We start from the raw sequence: 22,345 nt of genomic DNA on the forward strand, positions 1-22,345 counted from the left end.
AAGGTACGTCATAAAGTGGGGGACAAATGGTGAAATATTTAAGAAGATGGTAATCATGATGGGGCTCTTATTTGGTCCTAATCCAAGCGATTTGGTTTTCTAATCCATGAACCGCATGCTTCTTCCCCACACCCGCCCCCTCCCTTCCTCAACTTTACAGAACATGCTGCAAATATTTTTATAAGACCCTGCTTAGAATATCTGTCGGCCAATACCTATCTAAAGACACCAGCTAGCCATGGACAGAATTTAATAATACTGTCGCTGGGCCTTTGGTCAAGGCATTCATTTATGAACTGTTTTACTCACTGAGGTAATAACCTTTCACTTCTGTCAGAACTTAGAACAGCCCCCACCGATTGGAAAAGAAAAAGGATTTTGAAATCGTAGGTCTTTGATGGGGTACTGATGAAGCTCTCTCCGTGCGGGGTTCCTCCTTATTTACCCGGAGAACTCCGGCCTGTATGTTTAATTGCAGGAGTTTCGCAGCAGGTTTCGATGTGGAGAACGAGTTAGTACTACCACTGGATAAGCCGGAAGCCTTTTTATTATGAACAAGTCTCCTCTCAGAAAGAGATAATACCCGAGTCAAACTTTCTATGAGAACAAGAAATCGCGAGCACTGACTTAGACCTGATGATTTTAAAATTGTTCCTTTTTGTGCTTGGAAAAGAAAGGACAGCACTTTAGATCAGCTTAAAAAGTAATAATCCTAAAATTGTTCTAAGATTCTTCTAAATTGTTCTTTATGATGAAACTGTTCCTTCAAGGGATATATAACACTTCACATAAACTGAAAAATGTAATAATCTTAGTGTTAGGCCTGATTAGACCAGCCTATGTTTGTCTCAAAGAGATCTGCCACGTAATATGATTATTTAGCCAAAAAAAAAATAGAGAACAAAATAAGAGAGAGAGAGAAATAAAAAAAAAACTTAAATACTACACAAAGATGCTAAATAATGTGTTTTGAGGCAAGGGAGTTGTCATAATTGATTGAGGGCCGAGAGAAATTAACCTGGATGGATAAGGATTGACAGCTGCAAATTAAAGGATGGAGCAAATTACCAAGGCAACGTTTTTAACTGAATATTATGGTTTATCAAAGAAAAACTAGTAATATTTTATGAAGTAAAAGTAACAAACTAACTCGTGCTTTTTGACAAAATATCAATTAAAGTTAATTTTGTGCGCATAAGTTTGTCGGCAAATTTGAATTTAGATGGACCCTCAATTTATCGCTGCTAACTCAGAATTTTTATCTTATGGCATAATCTATTACTTGTAACTCCCTTATAAATGTATGAAAAACTATGCTTCGAATTTCTGATCATGTGTTTGTAGATCCATTTTTGGATGAAGGCGATGTGGTTGGTGGATCGTTATGCCTTTCAATAGTGCATATATAAGAAGTTATGTTCCATTTGAATAGGTATTAAGTAGCAACACCTACCGGTATTGGTTTAGCATGAGATAAATAATGTTCAGGTAGACATGCATGATTTTGTGCCAGATGGATGCCGAGTGTAGGCTAGCGCTCATGTAGTTCCTTAACAATAATGGTGTCTAAAATGCTACGAGCTAGGCATTATAGATTTGCCACCATCAATGTTTGTTTTTTTCCAATTAACCTTTATTGGATAAAAAGTGCTTTATTTACTAGATTCAAGCTATCATTAGAGATCTTTGTCATCAGCTCTTGTTCTCTCCTGCAATTTCCTTACAAACTTCATGTCAAATATTAGTAATATGCTCATTATTTGCCTTGCCTTTTGTTATACACCATGGTTGATTCAATTAAAAGACCAATTGGAATATGCCATCATATCTCTTATCCGATCAGCCTCATGCAATGGCAAGTTGATGAGGACTCACTTTACATTGTAAATGCGATTGCTTGTCATGTCGTGCGAATTTTAGACATTTTCAATATTATCCAGAATCATAAGTCTAAGTGGGTGGGCTTGCATTTAGATCTCTCCCGTATCATTCTAAAATTAACAATATCATTTTATCGGATTAGGCAGGAGTAGTTTTTCCAAAATGCTATCTAGTGAACATCTGTCACATACCTAAACATAAAGTGATTTCCTATATCTAATATTTCAGACTTTCTATGTTCTTTTAAGAAGAAGATATTGCATCGAACGAATAGACAAGCTCTTGCTTTTCAACAACTCTACTTTCTCATATGATTTCATCGAAAATTCTTGTTGCGTATAATGGTGTTGCTGTTTTCTATCGCATCTATGATTTATCAGGAGGACTGCCCAATCCAAATGATCAACCAGAACAATATGCTGTTATTTTTATAATAAATATGGTATAATGAAAAGTTGATGACTTCATATAAACGTAGGCTTTCATGAAACATCTAAATTTAGAAAATGAAGCAAAATATATCGTGCATTACTTTATTTTGTTGTAAGCTTAATACAGACAAGCAATTATGATGCATTTTGTATATTATCATATTCAATTTTTGATAATATATATACATACACGTATCTATCATACACATGCATGCGCACACACTCTGCATATATCCATCCATCCATGCCCTGGATGCTTATCTCCATCAAACAACCTAAAGCATTCATATTATGATCGCTAGGCCACTCCATCTGGTAGCATGAAGGATAACCTTTGGATGACATATAGCCAATCTCCGAACCGTGCCGTGCTGCCACCGAGCACAAGTGCACAACAAACCCCCATCCCCACTTGGCCCTCTTTGAAACCTCAAAACAGATCAGGGAACATGCAAGACCCAAAGATTACCAACTAGCAGCAGCCAACTGGTGCCGGATAATTCTGATGATCCTACGTTTATGGCGCTGATACACGCCCAGGATCAGGTTGTACAAGAGAGAGAAAGATGTAGAGATAGAGATGGAGATGGAGATAATGGGATAGAGGATAAGGAGGAGAATGGATTATGGGGCCCGGAGGAGAGGTATTGTATATTCTATGGGTCTTGGTGATAAGGTGGTAAGCGGAGAGGGAGTTGCGGTTTTAGGGGCCGCGTCGCTGTCGCAAATGGAGACACGTAAACGAACACAGACGGGAACGTGTCAAAGCCCGCCATCCCGACCCCTCTCCTTATATCCCCCCTCTTCTCTCCATTTCTCATCTCGTTCCGTCTCTCACTTCTCTGATCACTTTCTCGTTCTCAAAAGAAAAGAGAAATCTAAGCCCGGCGGAGCTAGGAGACAGAGAAAGGAGGGAGAGCAGAAGAGGGCATCGCCATGACCCCAAGTTAGGTTGGGACCCACGAGCGCCGCCCCCCTGCTTATCTTGTCCCCCCCCCCCACCCCCGCCGCCCGCCAGCCGTCCGATTGATGACTAGGGAGCTGAGGAGGAGGACGGGAAGAACGAGGCGCAGAGGAAGAGAGGGGGATGTCTCTGGTGTTCACCGGCGTCGAGTTGGCCGGGGGGCCCACGGTGGGGCTGAAGGACCACGTTAGCATCCCGGTGTACCTGCAGCAGCACGGAGATAACAACCACCACGACGACCGCAAAGGGGAGGAGGAGAAGGGGAAGAGGAAGGAGAGGAACGGGTTCTTTATAGAGGAGAAGGTGGCGGAGGAGGAGTCTTCGGAGACCTCTTCCATCGGAGTCCAGTCGTCGGATTCGTCGTCGGAGAAGGACGACGAGGAGAACGAGGAGGTCCAGAGCAAGGCAAAGGAGGGGGCTTTCGGGTCCTTGGATTCCTTGGAGGAATCGCTTCCTATCAAGTCAGTTTCTTTCTCTTCCACCCCTTTTTTTTTGTTTATTAAAAAAAAAAAAAACTTGTTCTTGAGTTCGATCCATCAGCTAGCAGTTTCTGGTTTCTATTATTTTTTTAAAAAAAATTCCATGTCGATTGATTCTCATCTAAATGCATGTTTTCAACAAACAAAGATATTCGATGGATTTTTTTCAGAGGAAAAAAATATAAAAAAAGTAAATTTGATTATTAAGATTATGATTTTGCATGATGAAGGATGTTTTTTTTTAATTATTGTTTGCAGGAGAGGGCTGTCGAACTTTTTTTCCGGGAAGTCGAAATCATTTGCGAGCCTGGCAGATGTGGCCGCTGCGACCTCGAGAGATCTCGTGAAGCCAGAAAACCCCTTCAACAAAAGGAGGAGACTGCTGATGGCATCCAGAACAAGGAGAGCTTCTTCCTACGCTTCGTTTGCGACATGCTTGCCGCCTCTTCTCTCCTCCTCCGACCACATCGCAGAGGAGAAAGAGAGGGAGGAGGATGAGGAGGAAGAAGATGAGCAGAATAGCGGAGACTCATCCACATTGGCTCCCCTTCCACCCCACGTCAGCAAAGAAAGGAAGATAAAGAAGGCTTTTAGATCCCCTAGGTCCTTCTCCCTTTCTGATCTCCAAAATGTTTAGTTGTTCTCGTATTAGCATGATGATAAAGTGTTATTATAAAAATCTTAGCATAATATAGTAGAAAAATGAAGTCTCTTACGTTTCCTGATTATTTTTTTTGGTGCTTTTGTGTATAAAAAAAAAATATAATAACATACAATGAGTTCTTAGGGAAATATGGACAATTCCAACCTCACTTGAGAAGAGACCTCTTGCTCTCTTTGTTCTGATTCTGGACTGCGGAGTTTCCTAATTAAGAAGCGAGACAAGGGAAGACATGAAGCTCGAGCCATGATATATTTTGGGATCCCATGATGGTTTATTATTATTGTGGCAAGCGTAGTTAATTATTGGATGGGGGATAGGATAAGGTTTAAGGGGAATGAGGGACCACCGCGATGTCTATGTGGTGATCTTATCCTTCTGCAGCGGACCATTAAAAATATGCTAAAATCGTACGCTTCCCTGTTTGTCTTTCTTTATCCAGCTATTGGTGAATAAGTCTGCTCGTCCTTCCAACTTCGAAGAATGAAGTGGTTGCGAGAGAGACCGGCGGATTCCCCCATGCAAAACGTCGAGTTGCGTAGAATTTAATCAACTTCCTTCTACATGACCAGGCATTCGCCTATCTATAATCTTGATGTTTTTAATTATACACACACCCTTGATTTTATTTTTCCCATCATTTTTTAGTTCTTAAAAAAAATCCATTTTAACAAATAATCAATATCAAGATTATAGACCCTCATAAACTGGACATTATTTATATGCATTTGCCTAGGGATAGATTATTTGGAAATGCGAAATGGGCCATTCGAATGGTTCATGCATTTTTAGTATAGATATATCCAAAAAAATTAAAAAATAATACATCATGGAGTGTTCTAGGTATTTTTCTTTTTCCGACCCACAACCTTCCAGAGTAATCGGCCACGTACGAGGCCATTCAATTCGTGACCCCATTAGCTTCTCAATAAATATGCACGGTTTGAAACACAGCATCATCTTTCATCATAGCTTGGATGTTTCGGAGCAACGCGGCGATAGCTTTCAAATCTACCAAATGGACAAGGTGGCACTACTTCTTCCATAAAAGACGGGGCTTTCTCATTATTTTGAAATCTGCCATGGGATTACATGCGAGAAGAACGCCTCGCTGGGGGAGGCAGCAGCTTGTGGAAGGTTGGTGCTGTAGGCCCCACTCAGATCACCCATGTAAGTTGTCCAATATGTTTGATCTTTTGGATTGGCAGCAGGTACATACATTTGGGGTAGGTGGTCGTGGGCCCTCCAATCTTTCAAGTATCCATTGGTCTTTGAGGTGGTGTGAAAGTGAGTGAAACTGGTATTCCAAGTTAGAGAAATCCAGTTTTGTCTCCCTTATCTCGGACTGGATTGGGTGGTCGCTTCGACCGTCCAACTAATTGAATAACGTCTTGGACAAGCAAAATGAAAGATTCCAACTCATTTGAGAGCCGGTGATCATGACGCGCCTCGACTTAGGTTGGATGCTTTCTATCATGAGATGTAGAAGCTTATGCTGGATTTTACGCCATATTGGTAGTGGATGTTGCTTATCTAGAACGAATTCAAGTTTGGACGCGCAGTGATTAACAGAAATGCAGGTTAGCTTATCAGTACCCATAATAAAAATTAGTTAACAAGAGGTGGAATGGTTAATTTGGAGGACTGAAAATGCTGTTGATACGATGACTATTCATAGCCTCAAAACGTTAGCTAAAGATGGGCTTTATGATAGCATTGCAGCCTAATTCACGGATGGGCATTGTGATCAGAGTCATGATTCACAGATGATTGCTGCCTTCGTGAAACGGAGGCTGAATGCGAAGTGCATCATCCTGGAGGGGGACTCGGTCACGGTGATAGATTGGATACGAGAGGAGAGGTGGAGGAGGATGCAAGCCTTCTACTCCATGACATCAGGCATATAATGGGAGGATGCAATGCCGTTCAGGTAGTGCATGTCTACCGGAAGGCGAACTGCGCCGCAGATTATGTTGCTTCCTATGCGGCTCAACATTTTGGAGAAGTCCTATGGACTCATCATGGAGCCTCTCCTGCACCGCAGTTCCAGGTTCTTGCTCTTGATTCAATGGGTTGCACTTATACTAGAGTAGGGTGAGCAGCTGTTTGACAAAAAAAATTAGCTAAAAAAGTACAATAGACAATTGGCCTGAATGAGAGGGATGGAGTTAGCTGCATGTAAATTATAATCTAGCTACTATATGAGGATCTGTGTAGGCATGTGTTCAGTCCCACATCGGCTATGCGCTGGCTAGATCTTAAGTATTCATCAAGATAAAAAAAACTCAAATAACACTTTTCGATTAGTTTTTTTGGATGAGATTCTAAGTTATGATATGTTCACAATTCTTTCATAATCTTCCTCGCAAAGAAAACATGTGTATGCATGCATGTGTGGTGAAAGCACCTGCAAGTATTACGGGATATACAATATTCTATGTTATTGGCATGCTTACCATTACTATAAAGGAGATAGAGTGCTTATACATGTTGGTGTTATTTCAATACTGGTGATATCTACAAAGCACATCATCCATCTTATGCAGTATCAAGCGTCAATAACTTGTTTCAAGAGATTAAGTATAAAAAAATAAAAATATATTACAAAAATCCTCTTGAGGTTTCCACTTATTACACCTACACTAAATAATTTATAAAATTTATACTTACATTAGTAAATCTATTTACCTCACGTGAAAAGTCCAAATTGAGTCTGAGTATGAGTAAATTATCCAATAGTTTGAAAAACCTACATTTATCTCCCTGAGGTTTATTTTTATTCAGTATTTTAACACATAACTTAACATAATGTTAACCAAATTGTTAACTTAAACAGAACCTAAATGCTATATTAGAAAAATTTAGAAAATGACCAAATTAGTCTTAAGTGATATAACATCCATCTAAGGAGGAGAATAACCGTGAGGCATCGGGGTTTGGAGCTTGATTTTGATGAATCATCAGAAAAGAGATATGTGCCAAGAGAAAAGCAATGTAGATCTCTGAGGCAAGTGGATGCCTCTAAAATTTTCTACTGCAAGGAACTAGTATCAAGAGTTTTGTCGCTTGGCCCAGCTTTTATAATCCAAGCCAGGCTATGAAACTACAACTGATGCATCCTCAAAAAAAAAAGCTCTTACATATATTGATTTGGATTCTTTTGATGACAGGCTGTAATGCTATAATACTTCTATATGTAGACATAGAAATCTTCATCCACAACTCCAATATTAAGGAATCATACCTACCATATTGGACAAATAAAACTCAGAATCAGCAAATGATACACCGATATCCCTAAACTCTACGACGTGGTGGGCGGAGATGCGAGAATAAAACATGATCAGGAAGAAATCTTGTTACCAGATGCTGGTCAGTAATTAAGAATGCTCGTCGCTAGATGCTGATTAGGAAGAAAACTTGTCATCGGTTGCTCGTCGGAAAGGGATGCTCATAGTGGGGTGGCAAAGTGAGAAAGAAACTCTAGCTGTTCAATCTTAAAGAAAAGAAAACTCTTAAAAGATAAAAGATTTTGAAAAGATCGGAGAGTCGAAAAAGTAAAAGAGGAGCCTTATTTTCTTATAAGGAGAATTTTAACTTGTTACAATAGATAAACGTTTTCATTAATGTTGTTAATTTAATTAAGTGTAACTATAGAGATGTAAGCGTAGGTTTTTCATATTATTGGATGTAAATATAATTTATCCCTAATCTTATGGAGATTTTTATAATTTATTCAAAAAATAAAAATACAGCATTGCTAGATTATTTCTGAAATGACCTCAACAACAAGTTCCTTTGCTTTGCTTTAAAAAAAACACAAGAACTTTCACTAATTAGCCAAAATAACTTGCAATCATGACACGCGAGTGCATGTAGTTTTGCTAATCTGTTTATACTGGTTTCCATGGAGATAGTTAATTTATGACGTCCATGATTTCGTGGGACATGATTAAATTACTGGCACTTGAGTTTTTCTCACATATAGGTTGTGCAATGTATATATGCGCCTATATATTAGAGATACCTATATTTGCCTTGTCTTATACTATTTGAGCTTCCCATGTAAATGTGCATGTACAAATCTTAAACTGCTTGAGTCTTTTTGTTTTGGTTAGAGCCTTTACAAAGAAATCACCGGAAGAGCGGGTCTAAACAAGAAACGCACCTTGGGATGGAATCTCTGCCGTCCCGTCGACCCGGTCTCGAGAACTCTTTCGGACTGGGCTTAAATTCTGATCCGAGTTCCGTGCAAAATTTATTCAGCCTTAATTTAGATCCAAGTCTGACCCGAACAGTATCAGACCTGATTTAAGATCCGACTCGAAGACGGCCTGAGCTGATGGGCCTCGAGCAAGTCCGGGCTTATTTCTAGCCCAACTAGAGAAAGACGGGTTTTTTTAAATAAATTACAAAAAATAATCTATAATATTAGAGGCCAATTGCACTTACCCTAATAGATAGCTGTTTAGCAGCGGTAGCTTATAACAGTATTATTGGTTACGTCATTAGATTTATTTTTATCTAATACTTAAACCCATGATTTAACAGAATATTAATCAAATCATTAACTCACCATGTTAGAACAAAAATTAAAAAAATAACCAAAATAACCTCAAATGATATAACAGCCATCCAAAAAAAATGTATATACATATGAATCGCCTCCTCACTTGGAGACATTTTTGATTTCTTACATGGGATACACGAATTTACTGGATGTTAGTATAACTTTTATAAAATACTGAATATAAGTATAGTAAACGTAAATCTCAAAAATTAAATTTGTAATTTATTTTTTTATTTTTCACAATCTGGCACTCATTTTTACAGCATGATACTTGCATCCTCCTCGCCCCGGGACAGGGATGCAGTCCACTTAACTCAACCAGCCCGACATCAAGACCCAAGAACTTGCCTACCGACGTCTGGCCTGTGGCTCGGCCCCTTGGCGGCCCAGCAATTTGAAAGGTCGCTCTAGTTTACGGCCTCTTTTGTACTCCCATGCCAAGGTGGGCTGGCGTCGATACGCACTCAGTTCTCCGTCGTGCTCTCTTTCTTCCACTCTCGATCTAGGGTTAGGGTTAGGGTTAGGGTTTGCAAATCTCATCAGCTTCCAAAGATCTGTAACAATGGCGGACGAAGCAAACCGCACGGTAATCAAACAATCTCATCCCCCCTACCTCGCTTTTCGTCCCTTTGCTTTTTGGATCTCTTGGAAGCCCCTCTTCTTCTTTTTCCCTTTGATCTCTCTCAGATTATACTTCTTTAGTTAACGTAGATTGTCTCTATAATTGAGTTCTTCTAAGAGAGATTTGCTGGCAGGCGTTCGTTGAGCTACAGGGCCGCATGATAGAGACTACAGGAAAGCTGAAGCAGGTCTGATCCTCTCCAGTAATGCTTTCCCTGATGTGGGATTCTTCTCTCGACGTATAAAAGATTTGCCTTTTGAGTAATAATCTGATAGTATGTCGGGATTGGCTAGCTGGGTTTCCTTTTTGCGGATGTTTAGTTCGAAATTCCAAGAACAGGACTAATGTTCACTCTTTTGAGTTAGGGATTTCGGACGGGAATACTGAGGCTTGCTAATACTTTTCCTGTTCTGTCAGTCCGTCTCTTAACATTTTAGCTGCCTGTCCATACATATGCTTCTTATATTTGTTATGATCCATCAGACAGTGTTCTTTGGTGAAACCAAAATTTGGAATCAGAGTGACTGGAAACCGTGGCCTCCCTGGATGGACAGAGATCTGAGTGGGAGTGGAAACTGTAGCCCTCTCTCCAAAACCATGCACTGAGAAATGTCTATCATAACATTCATCATTGTGCCACACTCGAATGACCCAACGACTTTAACGTTGCTCTCTTTTTTGATTGCTTTTGCTGTAATGATAACTAAAGCCTGCTGTATCAATCAGTCATTACCTGTGCTTCATGCTGCAAATAATTGAAATCCATGAGCCTTTCCTACCATCTCTTTGGATAATATTGGAAAACAGGAAGTTTGCCTTTTGAGTTAATCAGTAGATCCTTATTGCTATTAAAATAGAAGCCGTTGAAGTCTACTGATTTGAATTATTAAACTGCCATACAATCTTTATTTAGTCTGCGGGGTTGTAACTCCAAACAGTAGAGGTAAATAATAGCTGAGGCAAGTTTCGAAATGAAGATGTTACTTCTTTTTTTTTTTGAGTGTACAGATGTTACTTCACTTATCCTACAGCTTATAGATGTGAGCTGTTTTAGCACCTGCACAACACTGACAGCAATACTGAAACAATTGATTGATTAACAAGAATTTCAATGTCTAGTATAAATTTTATGAGTGCCTCTCAAGAACAAAAGTTCGATTATTTGGATAAACCGGTTATGTTGATCAAAATCCTGTTTGTTGAGTAGTTGACTTAAAATTTTTTTCTACACTGCATTTTAGTTGGTCATTTCCCAGTGCATTCTTTAGCCATGTCGACAACTTGATCATGCATCTGTCATGAATTTACAGTGGAACTATGATTATATGGGAATAACTGAAATGCTCCTTGTCTCCATTTAAAAGGAAACAAATATTGGAAATATGGATTTATGACACATATGGTGCCTAGCTGAAAATATACAATTTGAAGATTTACTTTTATGTTTTCCCAGATTAGTTGTGCTGAATGCTTTTTGACTCAATTTGAGGGACAAAGCCCTTGAGACCACATGACTTTTTAGCTTAACCATAGGTTTGGGCAATTTTATTTATAGAAATGGGAATATAAAAACCTACTCTTGAATCAATGTAGATGAAAAGGTTGTCTCTGTAAAATTGAAGCTTGCAAAACTAGTGCTAGGAAGTCAGAGAAAAGAGAAGGCGAAAAAAATTGTGGAATACCAGTGCAGGATAAGAGTTCCTTATGGACGAATTTCTCATGATCTGCTAGTAACTTGAAATCTTTTGAGAGAACTGAGGTCAATCTTCAAACAGTCTTTTCTTTAAATCAATTGCAACACTTCTTTAATTGTTCTCATGTTACTAGCTCGTCATATAGAGTTACCAAGTGCTCATAATGTTTGAGGTTTTTTCTTTCTTTTTATTTTCCATGTATGGACCAAGAAATAAAAAAGGTGAGAGTATCTGCTAGCAATATTGCTGCCTCTTTCTCGATAAGACTACCATGTGTAAGAACACAGTTGTGGTACAACATTCATGTGAGAAAAATAGGTTCTTTTTGAATTTTTGTAATAAGATATTTCATCTCTCCATGCCTGAAAAAAGAAAATTTCATTCTGGTCATAAACAGCTTCTCCACCTATGATTTCTTTTGTCTTTTCAATACTTATTTATTGATCTTGTCGAAAAGCAAGCAGTTGGATCAGGTTGATTATCTCATATCTGAGGTTCTTCTTTGTAAGCACTAAATGACTAAATGATATGATTGTTGTCAATACATGTAATCTGGAAGCAAAAATTCAAGGGAAAGTTTAGGAAGAAAATGGATTCTTAAGCAAACTACTAAATTTTGAGTTGAATCATGTCTGTTTAGGTTTATTTATTCAAGTATAACAAAAGGTAGACTTGCTCCATATTTAGTAACGGTGCATTATGAAAATTCTTTGTTTTTCCATTTCCTCCTCTTCGTTTCTCTTTGATGTGTTACATGGACTCAGGTATGAATGTGGGGTTTGTGCTCAAACCCAAACCCCAATGTCATACCCATAATCATGTTGTTTGTGTGTACTTATTAATAAATTGAAGGGTCTGATAATATAAGTTTATATGTGCTTGCTTTACACTAAAAAAGGTAGTTGATCATCCAGGTCTGTGCAAGTTATTGCATGTAAAATTATCATATTTACATATATATTGTTTAACTGGTGTTTGTTGGGATTGTCGTGTTTTTTCACCTTTTAGGTGCAGAATCAGATGCGTGCTAAGGAAGGCGAGAAGAAGCGCGCTTACCTAACACTGGAGGAACTTCGGCAGTTACCAGATGATACAAACACATATAAGTCTATTGGTATGAAAAGAGTATTTAATTCTTACAAAGTGTCTGTTTTGCATCCGCAACTTCTTTTTACACATCTTGCTAGTCTGGTAATACCTTTACTTCCTTTTTTTTTTTTTTGAGATGTAGCTTGCAAAGCAAAGGTCCCTAAAAGCATCTTTCCATGCACACCTAGAGACCATTTATTCTCTCTATGAATATCAAAACCTCAGTATACTTACGATAACCCCCAATCATGGTTGGCATTGGTGGTGCCATTTATGAGTTCCCATTCCTGAGCCATGTGAAGTTGTATCAAGTATATAATGCGCATATCATTCCTATTATTGCTAATTGCTGTATTCAGTGCAAGAGCAACAATAGGAAGATGATGAAACAGTTGTCTGCAGAACATTATGTGAACTTTCTTTTAGGATTTGGAGTGCTATCAAGGGATCCAGTGAGTAGTTATTGTTTCATCAACAAGCATATTGATCTTTAACTTCCTCATCTGCTCTAAGACCTAGCATTTGAATTCAAATCTTCTTTATAATATTATCAACCTTATTGCAAAACCATGGCCTCATTTAAACTACATTTTCTGATAGAAAATTTTTCTCTTAGTGAGAATTCAAGCATTATGAACAACATAAATTTCCCTTCTTAACTCCATGTAAGTGGCCTTCATGGATGAGAGTTCCATCAGACAGCCCTTGTATTAAAGGGGTGAAAAGAAATTGGGTGTCTATGAGAGTATTATCAAATGCTGGGTGGGCATGCACCTCTTCAGTACGATACCGTTTATCCTCCATCTATTACGTATATTGTTGCATTGTTGAGAAGGGGCCTCTTGTTTGATCTGTCTGTTATACAAGTACCAAGCACAAGTACTAAGGATCATGGCCTTTCTATTCCACTGGTCTTTGCAAACTAGTTGATTGATCATCTCATTATGTAGTGCTAATCATTGTCAACAAGTTGGATATGAGCTTCAAAATCAACTTGATTGGTGTCTTCGTTAGTATGAACTATGAAGGCTCTATCCTTTTTCATTACTATGAAGGCTCTATCCTTTTTCATTTAACTGCTACACGATACCTCTTGCTTTATGGCCTTGCTTTGCTAAGGGAACATTATGTTAATGCGATCTTATTCTTGCCCAGGTCCAAGGTCTGGAAGGGAGAAAATTATGCACATCACCCTTGTTTGAACCTTTCAAAGGATTTGATCTTGTTAGGAAACTAAAAAAAAGTGAAGACAAATCTGCTGACAACCATTTGAACACTAAACCATTTAGGACTTGATTCAGCTTTTAAAGGGCTCGAACATGTGACTGATAAATAAGCACTCTTAATGTATCATCTTTACCTAATTTTTTGTAATTTCTATATGACCTACTGATATTGGCATTAGAATTTTCTCCTAAAACTTAACCTTGGAACCTTGGTGATTTGTCTAAATATTGTATATAAACTATTTTAGGATGGCTGGCATGAATATTAATGCATATAATGCTTGGTTTAAATTCAGCATCATATATGAGTAAGTTAATATATGAAGGAAGAATATGTCAAAGTGTTCACACATCCTTGTGTAATGCTCGATAGTTACAGAGGACAGATGAGTCAATGCACGAAGTGTCCCTATACAGTGACCTGCATGTTCGCCCTGGTTAAAATACTGCAGTTACTTACTGGAGGATATGGAATAGAAGTATGAAGTTCCATCACTTTAGTTTGACATTGTTGGCAGGCAATCCATTGATTTCTTTGTCTATATAAATCAATGAAATAGTAGCATAGATAACGTAAGTTTGTTGATACTTACCGCACAACAAAGCTTTCCATTTAGTTTTTGATGATTTTCTTGTTATTTTGCAGGCAAAGCGTGAGTGCTGATGAACCAGAAGCTCTTCTTATCTGGCTAACGTTTTCTCGCTTTGTAATGCAGTCATAAACTGCAAGAATTATCTTAACAGTATTCCTCTATTTCTTTTAATGATGTCCAGGTTTGTTTTGGAGCCAAAATTGCTCTTGTTGAATGAGCAAGAGCAGAAGTTCAAGGATAGTGAAACAGCTATCTCCTCTTTGCAGGTCTGTTTCTCCCTTTTCTGTCAGTTTTCGTTCCAAGACCAAAAAAGGATGAAAAATATAAGATCTGCTGTTTTTTTTTTTTGTAATCAGACATCCAAGGAGTACTTAGAGAAGCAGTTGGCAGAGGTGGAGAACAACCTGCGAGAATTACTGCAACAAGATCCTGGTCTTGCACGACAGATAATGTCAATGACTGTGATGTAATTCTGTCCTTGCAGAAATTAACTGGATGATTTATGTATCCAACTAGTATTTGTATTCAAAGCTGTTTTTTTTTATACCAAATTATCCCGAGAGAAATTATTGTTTTGCATTAACATTATACTCTGTTTATATAGGCAGACCGACTATTTTTTACCTTCTGGAAGAATCTCAAGTTTAATATCATTTTGCTCCCTGTGCTAAAATATAGATAAAAAAATGCAAAGCTGAGGATCTGCTGATTGTCCTTGTTGCATGCATCACCTTTTTTTTAAAAAGTAAAGTAATTGACAGTTATTAATATTAATACATTAAATAGAATATTTTGGGTATGATTAATCTGTCACATCAGCAATTCTTTTTTGATGGCTTGTCATTATTACCATCACGATTATTATATAATAATAATATTAAAGACAATATAATAGTTTAATTATAATTATAATTATATAATATATTACTCTATTATTGTATAATAGTTATAATAACATACTTATTATATTATAATAATAACTTAAAATATACATACTTATAAAATTATAATAATATTTATCTACTAAAAAAATTATTATTAAAATGAAAAAGAAAACAGAGAGAGCCAAATATATTTTTTATCGTCAGCAATCTTAAAAGAATAAAAATAATTTTTCCTAACTTTTTTAAAAATAGAAATAATGCTAAACGCAGCCTAGGTTATCAATTATAAAATTTGAAAGTTTGATGATTTAGTTGTACCAAATTAAAACTTCAGAATATAAATAGAAAACTCGCACAAATTTAGATTTTTCAGTACGATAAATCTATATGGACTCTGTCACTCATCAAATGCCGGGGACACATCCATTGCATGACTGATATATGGATTGGTAAATGAACCAAAAAAAAAACAAAAGGGAAAGAAAAGAAAGCAAGCTCCATTGCCATGTGTCACGTGGGCTGGTGCTTTATACCCCAATCAGGCCCATTAGCATACTCCTTGGATGAGTTTCTTGGTTTTGTTGGGTTGCGGATCCCTTTCCTTACTAGATCAGTCTCCCCTTCAAAGTCCATAACTTCTGGAAATCAGAATAACTGATTGGGCGACATAACACGATCTACTATTGATTAGTGGAATTTTTCCCCCTGAAAGCGTTTCGTGGGAATTGGCATGGGCGAAAGTTGCATGTCTGCTCTTGATGAAATCTAAGATGGATGGGCAGCTTATATGTGCGAGATTTACCTTTTCCTGAATCTAGGAAGGGATTTCAATAGATTTTTCTGATGAAGAGATGGTTCGCTGTGGTAGGAGATGTTGAGCCCTTTAGCGAGGACCTCATTAACTTAGCCTACCCACTTTCCAGTGCTGTGAAGCAGAAAATTTCTTCTATAGGTTGTCGGAGATGGGACCTATAGCTATATCTAGATATTATAGAGCTTGTTTGAATGATTGAGTTGAAAATCTTTTTGAATTTATGGTTTGAATTAATATAACCAGCAAATCATAGGATTACAGATTGGGTTAGGTTTATATTCATAAGTATCCAGACATAGTTTTAGAATGGATGGGCTGAATCCCATAGAGAGGAAGAGAAAAAAACCAAATAATTTTTTTTTTCTCCCTATGGAATTTGGGTTGGCTTACTTTAAAGCTGTTTTTGGATACTTATGAATATAGATCTAACTCAGCTTATAATTCTATAATCTTACCGATTGTACTGGCCTTATTCATAAATTCAATAGAATGTTCAGCCCAATCATCCAAACAAATTTTCACGAAACATCGATGGAAGGTACACCCTTTTACCACTTTGGTGGGAAGAAGGCGATTCCATAATAGGGCATAAGCGCCGCTTTGACCCATCAATAAACTAAGCAAGAATGAAATGAATGAGCTGCTTCTTTTATGGAGGGGATAAAAGCTAACAGATTCTTTAAAAGAGAAAAGTATAAAGGCACTGAAGAATTGAAAATAAAAGAAACACCCAACTATGACAACTGTGAACTGTAACAGGATATCTTACACTGATTTATCAGTGACGAGGTGGATCCCCGTGTTCAACAGGCTGACAATCTAATGGGATTTTACTAATTATGTTTTTATATTCACCTGAGGAAATAGTGGGATTTAGGTGGTTGCCAATTTTATGCTACCAACATGTACAGTTTAGGTGCTATGAAAAGAAATCATGCAATTCCGTGCGAAGGAGAGATGGGATAAGTTAATACAAGGAGAGGGTGGGATTTAGAACAAGGCAGACAAAAATTTTCTAGAAGGAACACAAACAACATTGTCCTAATTGTGGCAACATCACAGAATACTTCATCAACCACCATAATAAATATCACAGATGTCACTGCTAAGAAATACAGGCTTTGGTTGGAAGAGGAATAAAATTATGGCTGTCCTTAGTTATATGACAGCCATTATTTACCAGACAAGAATGTAATGACAATGTTTATTGCCAAAGGAAAAAGATACAGCCATTAATCTTTCATAGAACATGAGAGAGCTACTGACAACAGATGGAGGAGAAAATGACAAGGTCAGAATCTCTTCTGGTCCCTCCTCTTTACTACGTCCATTTATTTTCCTCCCCAGTTTTAATACTCCGCAGATCAGAAAGTTACATATGCCGGTGATGCTGACATGCATTGGCTATCAGCTATTCAAATGAGCTTCGTCCAAAAAAAAGAGACGCGCATGGGATGCTTCATGCTTGTTGAAAGAGAAAAGGAAGTGGTCAGGCGAAAGAATGAGAAACGCTTGGGAGAGATTACATGAAGTAGGTGGTAGTTACGACTGCAGAGCGTAACCAGGGGTCCATGCTAGAGAGGGATGATTAGAACACAAACCTCGTTATTTTGTTTAGTAATTTATAGCCAGGAAAGAAAGAAATGCAGCCAAAATCACAGTGAGGGTAGTAGGATCGAGTCTAGATCACAGGTATCCAACATCTAATAAATTCATTGGCTGAACCAGCTGGCGGCCCCCTGAAACACTGCAGAGCCTCAAATTTGAAAAGGAAATTATAGCATCAAAAAGGGACAAACTAATGTGATAGAAAGTCTAATAACCATGGAGTGATGATCATGAGCATAATGATAGAAGCATCTAATCTTCGGATACAGGAAGGACTAGCCGAGGTGTAACCAGGAGATAGAACAGCAAAAACGACACAACATTCTACGTCTCCAGCAATTTTGCATGGTCCCCAACTCACCTTTCTATCGTTCTCTTCCATTTTGTAATGTTTGCTTGTCCCGCAGCTATCAGAGCAGCTGACATGATGGGTCAGATGCTTCATTTTCAGCTGACTAAGAAGATTGGAAGGCGTGAACTTGAAAATCTGTGGTGGTAGAGAGAGAGAGAGAGAGAGAGAGATGATGCCTAGTTATAATCGATGGAGTGGGGGCTCAAGAGCAAGGACAGTTGATTAAAACATATCCTCGAATATGATTTTTTTAGACATAACATGTTAATATAATTAAAAGGATTTGAAATAAAGGTCAGGCGATGCACAAACTGAAATAATCATTAGTATGATAAAGGTAACATTCACATTATAGATAGGAAGCAGCTTTTAACTGAAAAGATAGCCGTTGCAACCTTGCAAGCAACTGCAATATTAATTACAAATGAGCAACAGCCACCATTATAGACAACATAGTGCAATTCTAGCTCATCCCAGAACATGACAAGTGGTCATGTTTTTCATCATTATGTTAAGAAATGAAGCAAGAATAAAATCACACACATATAGATGGGAAGGGTATCGGTAAATGGCTTTAATTGAAGTTGTTCTTTTTTTTTGAAAGAAAACTTCAAAGTTAATTTTGTAGGTCTACAACTTAAAAAAAAGGATCGAGGAACAACACATTCCCGGTACGAGATACATTTGTGGCCATACAAAATACATAGTTATATACAATTCTATCAAACTGCGGCACCCCAGACTGAAAAAGAAATTGTCAGAAAAGAGAGAGACAGCTGAAAAAGCAAGCGAAAACATGAACTGGCTAGTTCCTATTCTTTATTGCTTACTTTCCGTATAATTCTAACTTCTTCACTCCATATGCACATACAAGCTAGAATATGTATGCATTCCCTAGGGTTGAATCTGCCCCTTAGACGGTTTCGGTGGTGCAGTTTCCTTCATGGGGATTGCTACCTTCCTTGCTAAGCTTAGATTTTCTTGAGGAAAATGATGATTGCCGGGGAGCTGCTTTAGCTGCTTGTTGATGAGAACCTAACATGTTGAGGTATGTGTACAAGGACATCCCTGCAAGAGCTCTGATAGCTCCACAGATACTTGACATACCTGGATTGGAATCGAAAAGAAGGTACCCTCCAAGAAGGATAACACATATTTTGAACTGTCCAAGAACAACATGAGAAGTTGCAGATGTTGCCCTGTGGCAAATAAGCAAGAGGCAACCTTTTCAGGATCAGGAAATGTTAAACTGCCACTCATGTCAATCAAATAGGTGTTGTCCCAGCTAAAAAATTTCAGCAAGTCTTCCTAATGGGAATAAGCATCTTATAGAAGTATTCCTAGACCAAAAACTCCTCACCCTAGTGCCAACGCCCCTGACCATTGAAGCAAAAAACCAAAGATGGCTGACATGGAAATAGCCGATGTACTGGAAAAGTTCCAATGGAAGAAGAGAACACCAGGGGGATCAAGCCAAGGCATCAACGCAACCAAAAAGAAAAGCGTGACTGGTGTCGTCTTCCACATTAAACTGATGGATGGCTTATCATTAGTCAAGGGTGCATGGATGCTAGCTAAAGGAAGCAATGATATAAATGTAAAGGAGTTCAGTGTCAGAAGACTACATACGCTAAGGCAGTCCAGTTATACTGTTGCTGTAGATTGGACCATAGAATCTTATTAACTGCACTAGGTATAATCCATGCTAATGCTATACACGCACCAAAGAAGTGGAATTCAAGGTCTGTAACTGTTGCAACAGCAACACCGATGGATACTATAGTTAGCGCCATCACCTGCAAGATCCAGAAACATGCATCACAACCAAAGCAATTGAAGTTAACCCTCGTTCATGAAACCATAAATCTTAACATGATGAGTTGTTACCTTCTGGTAAGAAACTGTCTTCCTAAAACGCATAAACTCGGCTAGAACAATTGTAGGAGTAACAGCAATCTTAGCCATCTGATAGAATCCCACACTGAAGAGCAAACAGTTTAAGCCTCAGTCAATGAAATAAAATTTCATAAAGCTTAGCCAGAAATGCTTTACATTACCTATTATACTTCAAGCTAACATTAGCAAGGCCATGACAATGCCCAGGGCTAGCAGAGAAGAAAATGGGGTTGTCTTGGCAGGAGGTGGGGCTGGAAGAAGTGAGAAGGCATTCAAGACAGCCATTAAACCCCAGCTCAAGATGTAGTGAATAAAGGTGAGAAAGATTGGATAACTGAAGCCCACTCTCCCAAGAACCTGAAGACAGAATCAAAATGGTAGAGTTCCCATTTTTGAACGACCAAGCATAAGACATAAAAACTGACAGACAGTAGAGGAAAGCCCACCAATTTCTTCATCATAATTATACCAACAGAAACCAGGAAATTGAAAGACAAGGCAACTGTTGGAGCACAAATTCGTTGCTGCAAACGCTTAGCACCCTCATATGTGCGTAGCTCACTAAGAAGGGAAGCACAAAGATCCTCAAGAGCTCTACCTGATTTTACAGAGAAAAACAGGAAATTCTTTGAGTGATAGAATTAAAAGAAAAAGAAAAAGAGGGAAAAATTACACTTTTAAGCCTTCTAATATTTTCCTCAACAGGCCAGTCTGACGTGTAGTCACATAATAATCAATGCTGTACCAGTGAAACAAAGCAAACAATAATCTAACACTAAATGCTTGCAAGTGGAGGTATAGTAATGTTAGACTCTATAAAAATTGAAGTAAATCCTCTATGCATGAGTGGTTTAAGTTCTAACATTTTGAAGGATTTTAGCCGACTACTATGTCTTATGTTATTACAACCAACCCTTTTTCGTCGCAAATTCTCAAAAATAGAAAAAGAAACAGACAATGAGGAGCAGACATGAACATCTAATCCCTCTACCTTCTAGAGTTAAAATCGTTTCCCTGATAAATCTCAATTCAAGTAAAAAGCAAAAAAATACTCACACTAAGTAGCTACAGCTTGATCCATCAGAAAAGAAATGCACCAATAAATCCACTGATTATGAACAGTATGAACTAAAATAGAACTCTACTTTGTTCCCCGTGTTCACTTCAATCAAAACGACGTAAGATTTCATACATTTAACCGGAAAAAAAAGAAGCTCTTTTTTTCTCTTTCCGAAGCCAGAAAAGCTTCCTGATTCCAATTACTTTTAACGAAAGCAACGATTCCCCTTCCATTGCAAATTCTTTAGTCTTGAAGAGTGCGAAATAGACGATAGGCACCAACAACGAAGCAACAAAACCCTTCGTTTCTCTCAAGTGAAAAAATCTTGCCTTCATAGAATTCTTCTCTACATAAACGGTAACATGAACAGAGCCTTATCATAGTCCATCAAAACGTAGCCGATAAATTGGATCAAACGGATAATAGTCATCAACCAAAGGTCCAAAATGATATATATATTTTTTTAAAAAAAACGAAGAATGCTAAATGCGGCAGATGAAACTAACTAAAGAGCGGAAGGCATCCAATTTGCCCCAAATCACGAACTCGGAAGAATCTAAAGACGAAGAAAAGAGCCTAGAACCCATGGAAACAGCCAGTTTTTTTTTTTTCTTTTTGATCGTTGTTCTTGGAGAGAGTGAGAAGGGGAGGGGGGAGAGACCTCTTTCACCGGCGTCGCTGTCCTTGCGCTTGAGGAACTTCCTTGCATCCTTCCTCAGAAAGAAGCTCATCACCTTCCGGCCGCAGAGCATCCTCCCGAAACCTCCTTCAAAAAACTCTCCACACTGAACTGAGCCAAAGTGCCGAGGAGAGGCCATGAAACAATCGATGGAGAAAAGGTAAAAGAGCAGAGAGCGCGAAGGGAGTTGAGCAGAGGTGAGAGAGTAGGAGAGAGAGAGAGAGAGAGAGAGAGAGAGAGAGAGAGAGAGAGTGGGCCAGCAACGGACCACACGCGGGGAGGTGATCAGTGGGTGGGAGTAGGGGAAGGTGACCACACCGCGGCGAACTGGGTGCGCGACAGGGCTGGAGAGAATGAGCCCTCCCTAGTCCCTCCGCCGACGGGAGCGGAGGACGCGTGGAGGGGAGGGTTGGTTACCGTTGCTCTGAACGGTCCAATGCGTGGAGCGCCGGGAGAGATAGAAATCGAATCCCCTAATGAATCATCAAATATGTATGCAACGGCACAGCTCTTAGAGCACCACGGGGATCAGCAAGGACCGGGTGCGGGGGACCACGACGGAACGGGGGCTGTTTTCTGGGACGAGCGAAGTGAAAGGCGACGGTGACTGGATGTTCTGACCTTCGGTTACCCAGGCTCGGCCTCATGGTGACAGCAGTCCAAGGCGAGAGAGGCCTATACGCGTAGATTTTAAGCTATTGTAGACATCACCAATCCAACATTATTTTAGACCACGGAAGAAGATTTGACATAAGAGTACATTACTCAGAAGCATGTTTCATGGAGCATCATGTCGTTTGTGGTCCATTTTCGGACACCCATACCACCACCTCACCTCACAA

The 22,345-nt window shown here is 38.6% G+C and overlaps 2 protein-coding genes and 1 pseudogene across 2 annotated transcripts; 2 read left to right on the forward strand and 1 right to left on the reverse strand.

Annotated features, from left to right (window-relative positions):
* Positions 1 to 3,129: 3,129 nt before the first annotated feature.
* Positions 3,130 to 4,547, forward strand: LOC120111272. The gene is made up of 2 exons (XM_039127811.1): positions 3,130 to 3,737; positions 4,014 to 4,547. Exons 1-2 carry the CDS (start codon positions 3,400 to 3,402, stop codon positions 4,390 to 4,392), a joined length of 717 nt encoding a protein of 238 aa, XP_038983739.1. The 5' UTR covers positions 3,130 to 3,399; the 3' UTR covers positions 4,393 to 4,547.
* Positions 4,548 to 9,409: 4,862 nt separating this feature from the next.
* On the forward strand, positions 9,410 to 14,863 carry LOC103714095 (prefoldin subunit 1). Its single transcript, XM_008801229.4, has 6 exons — positions 9,410 to 9,572; positions 9,742 to 9,795; positions 12,311 to 12,416; positions 14,264 to 14,270; positions 14,392 to 14,476; positions 14,567 to 14,863. The coding sequence occupies exons 1-6, from the start codon at positions 9,549 to 9,551 to the stop codon at positions 14,678 to 14,680; spliced, it is 390 nt and encodes a 129-aa protein (XP_008799451.1). The 5' UTR covers positions 9,410 to 9,548; the 3' UTR covers positions 14,681 to 14,863.
* A 3,562-nt stretch (positions 14,864 to 18,425) lies between these two features.
* LOC103714094 lies at positions 18,426 to 22,339 on the reverse strand (annotated as a pseudogene).
* Between the last annotated feature and the right edge of the window lie 6 nt (positions 22,340 to 22,345).

Source organism: Phoenix dactylifera, chromosome 7 (genome assembly GCF_009389715.1).
Source record: "Phoenix dactylifera cultivar Barhee BC4 chromosome 7, palm_55x_up_171113_PBpolish2nd_filt_p, whole genome shotgun sequence".
In the NCBI taxonomy this organism is placed as follows: Eukaryota; Viridiplantae; Streptophyta; class Magnoliopsida; order Arecales; family Arecaceae; genus Phoenix; species Phoenix dactylifera.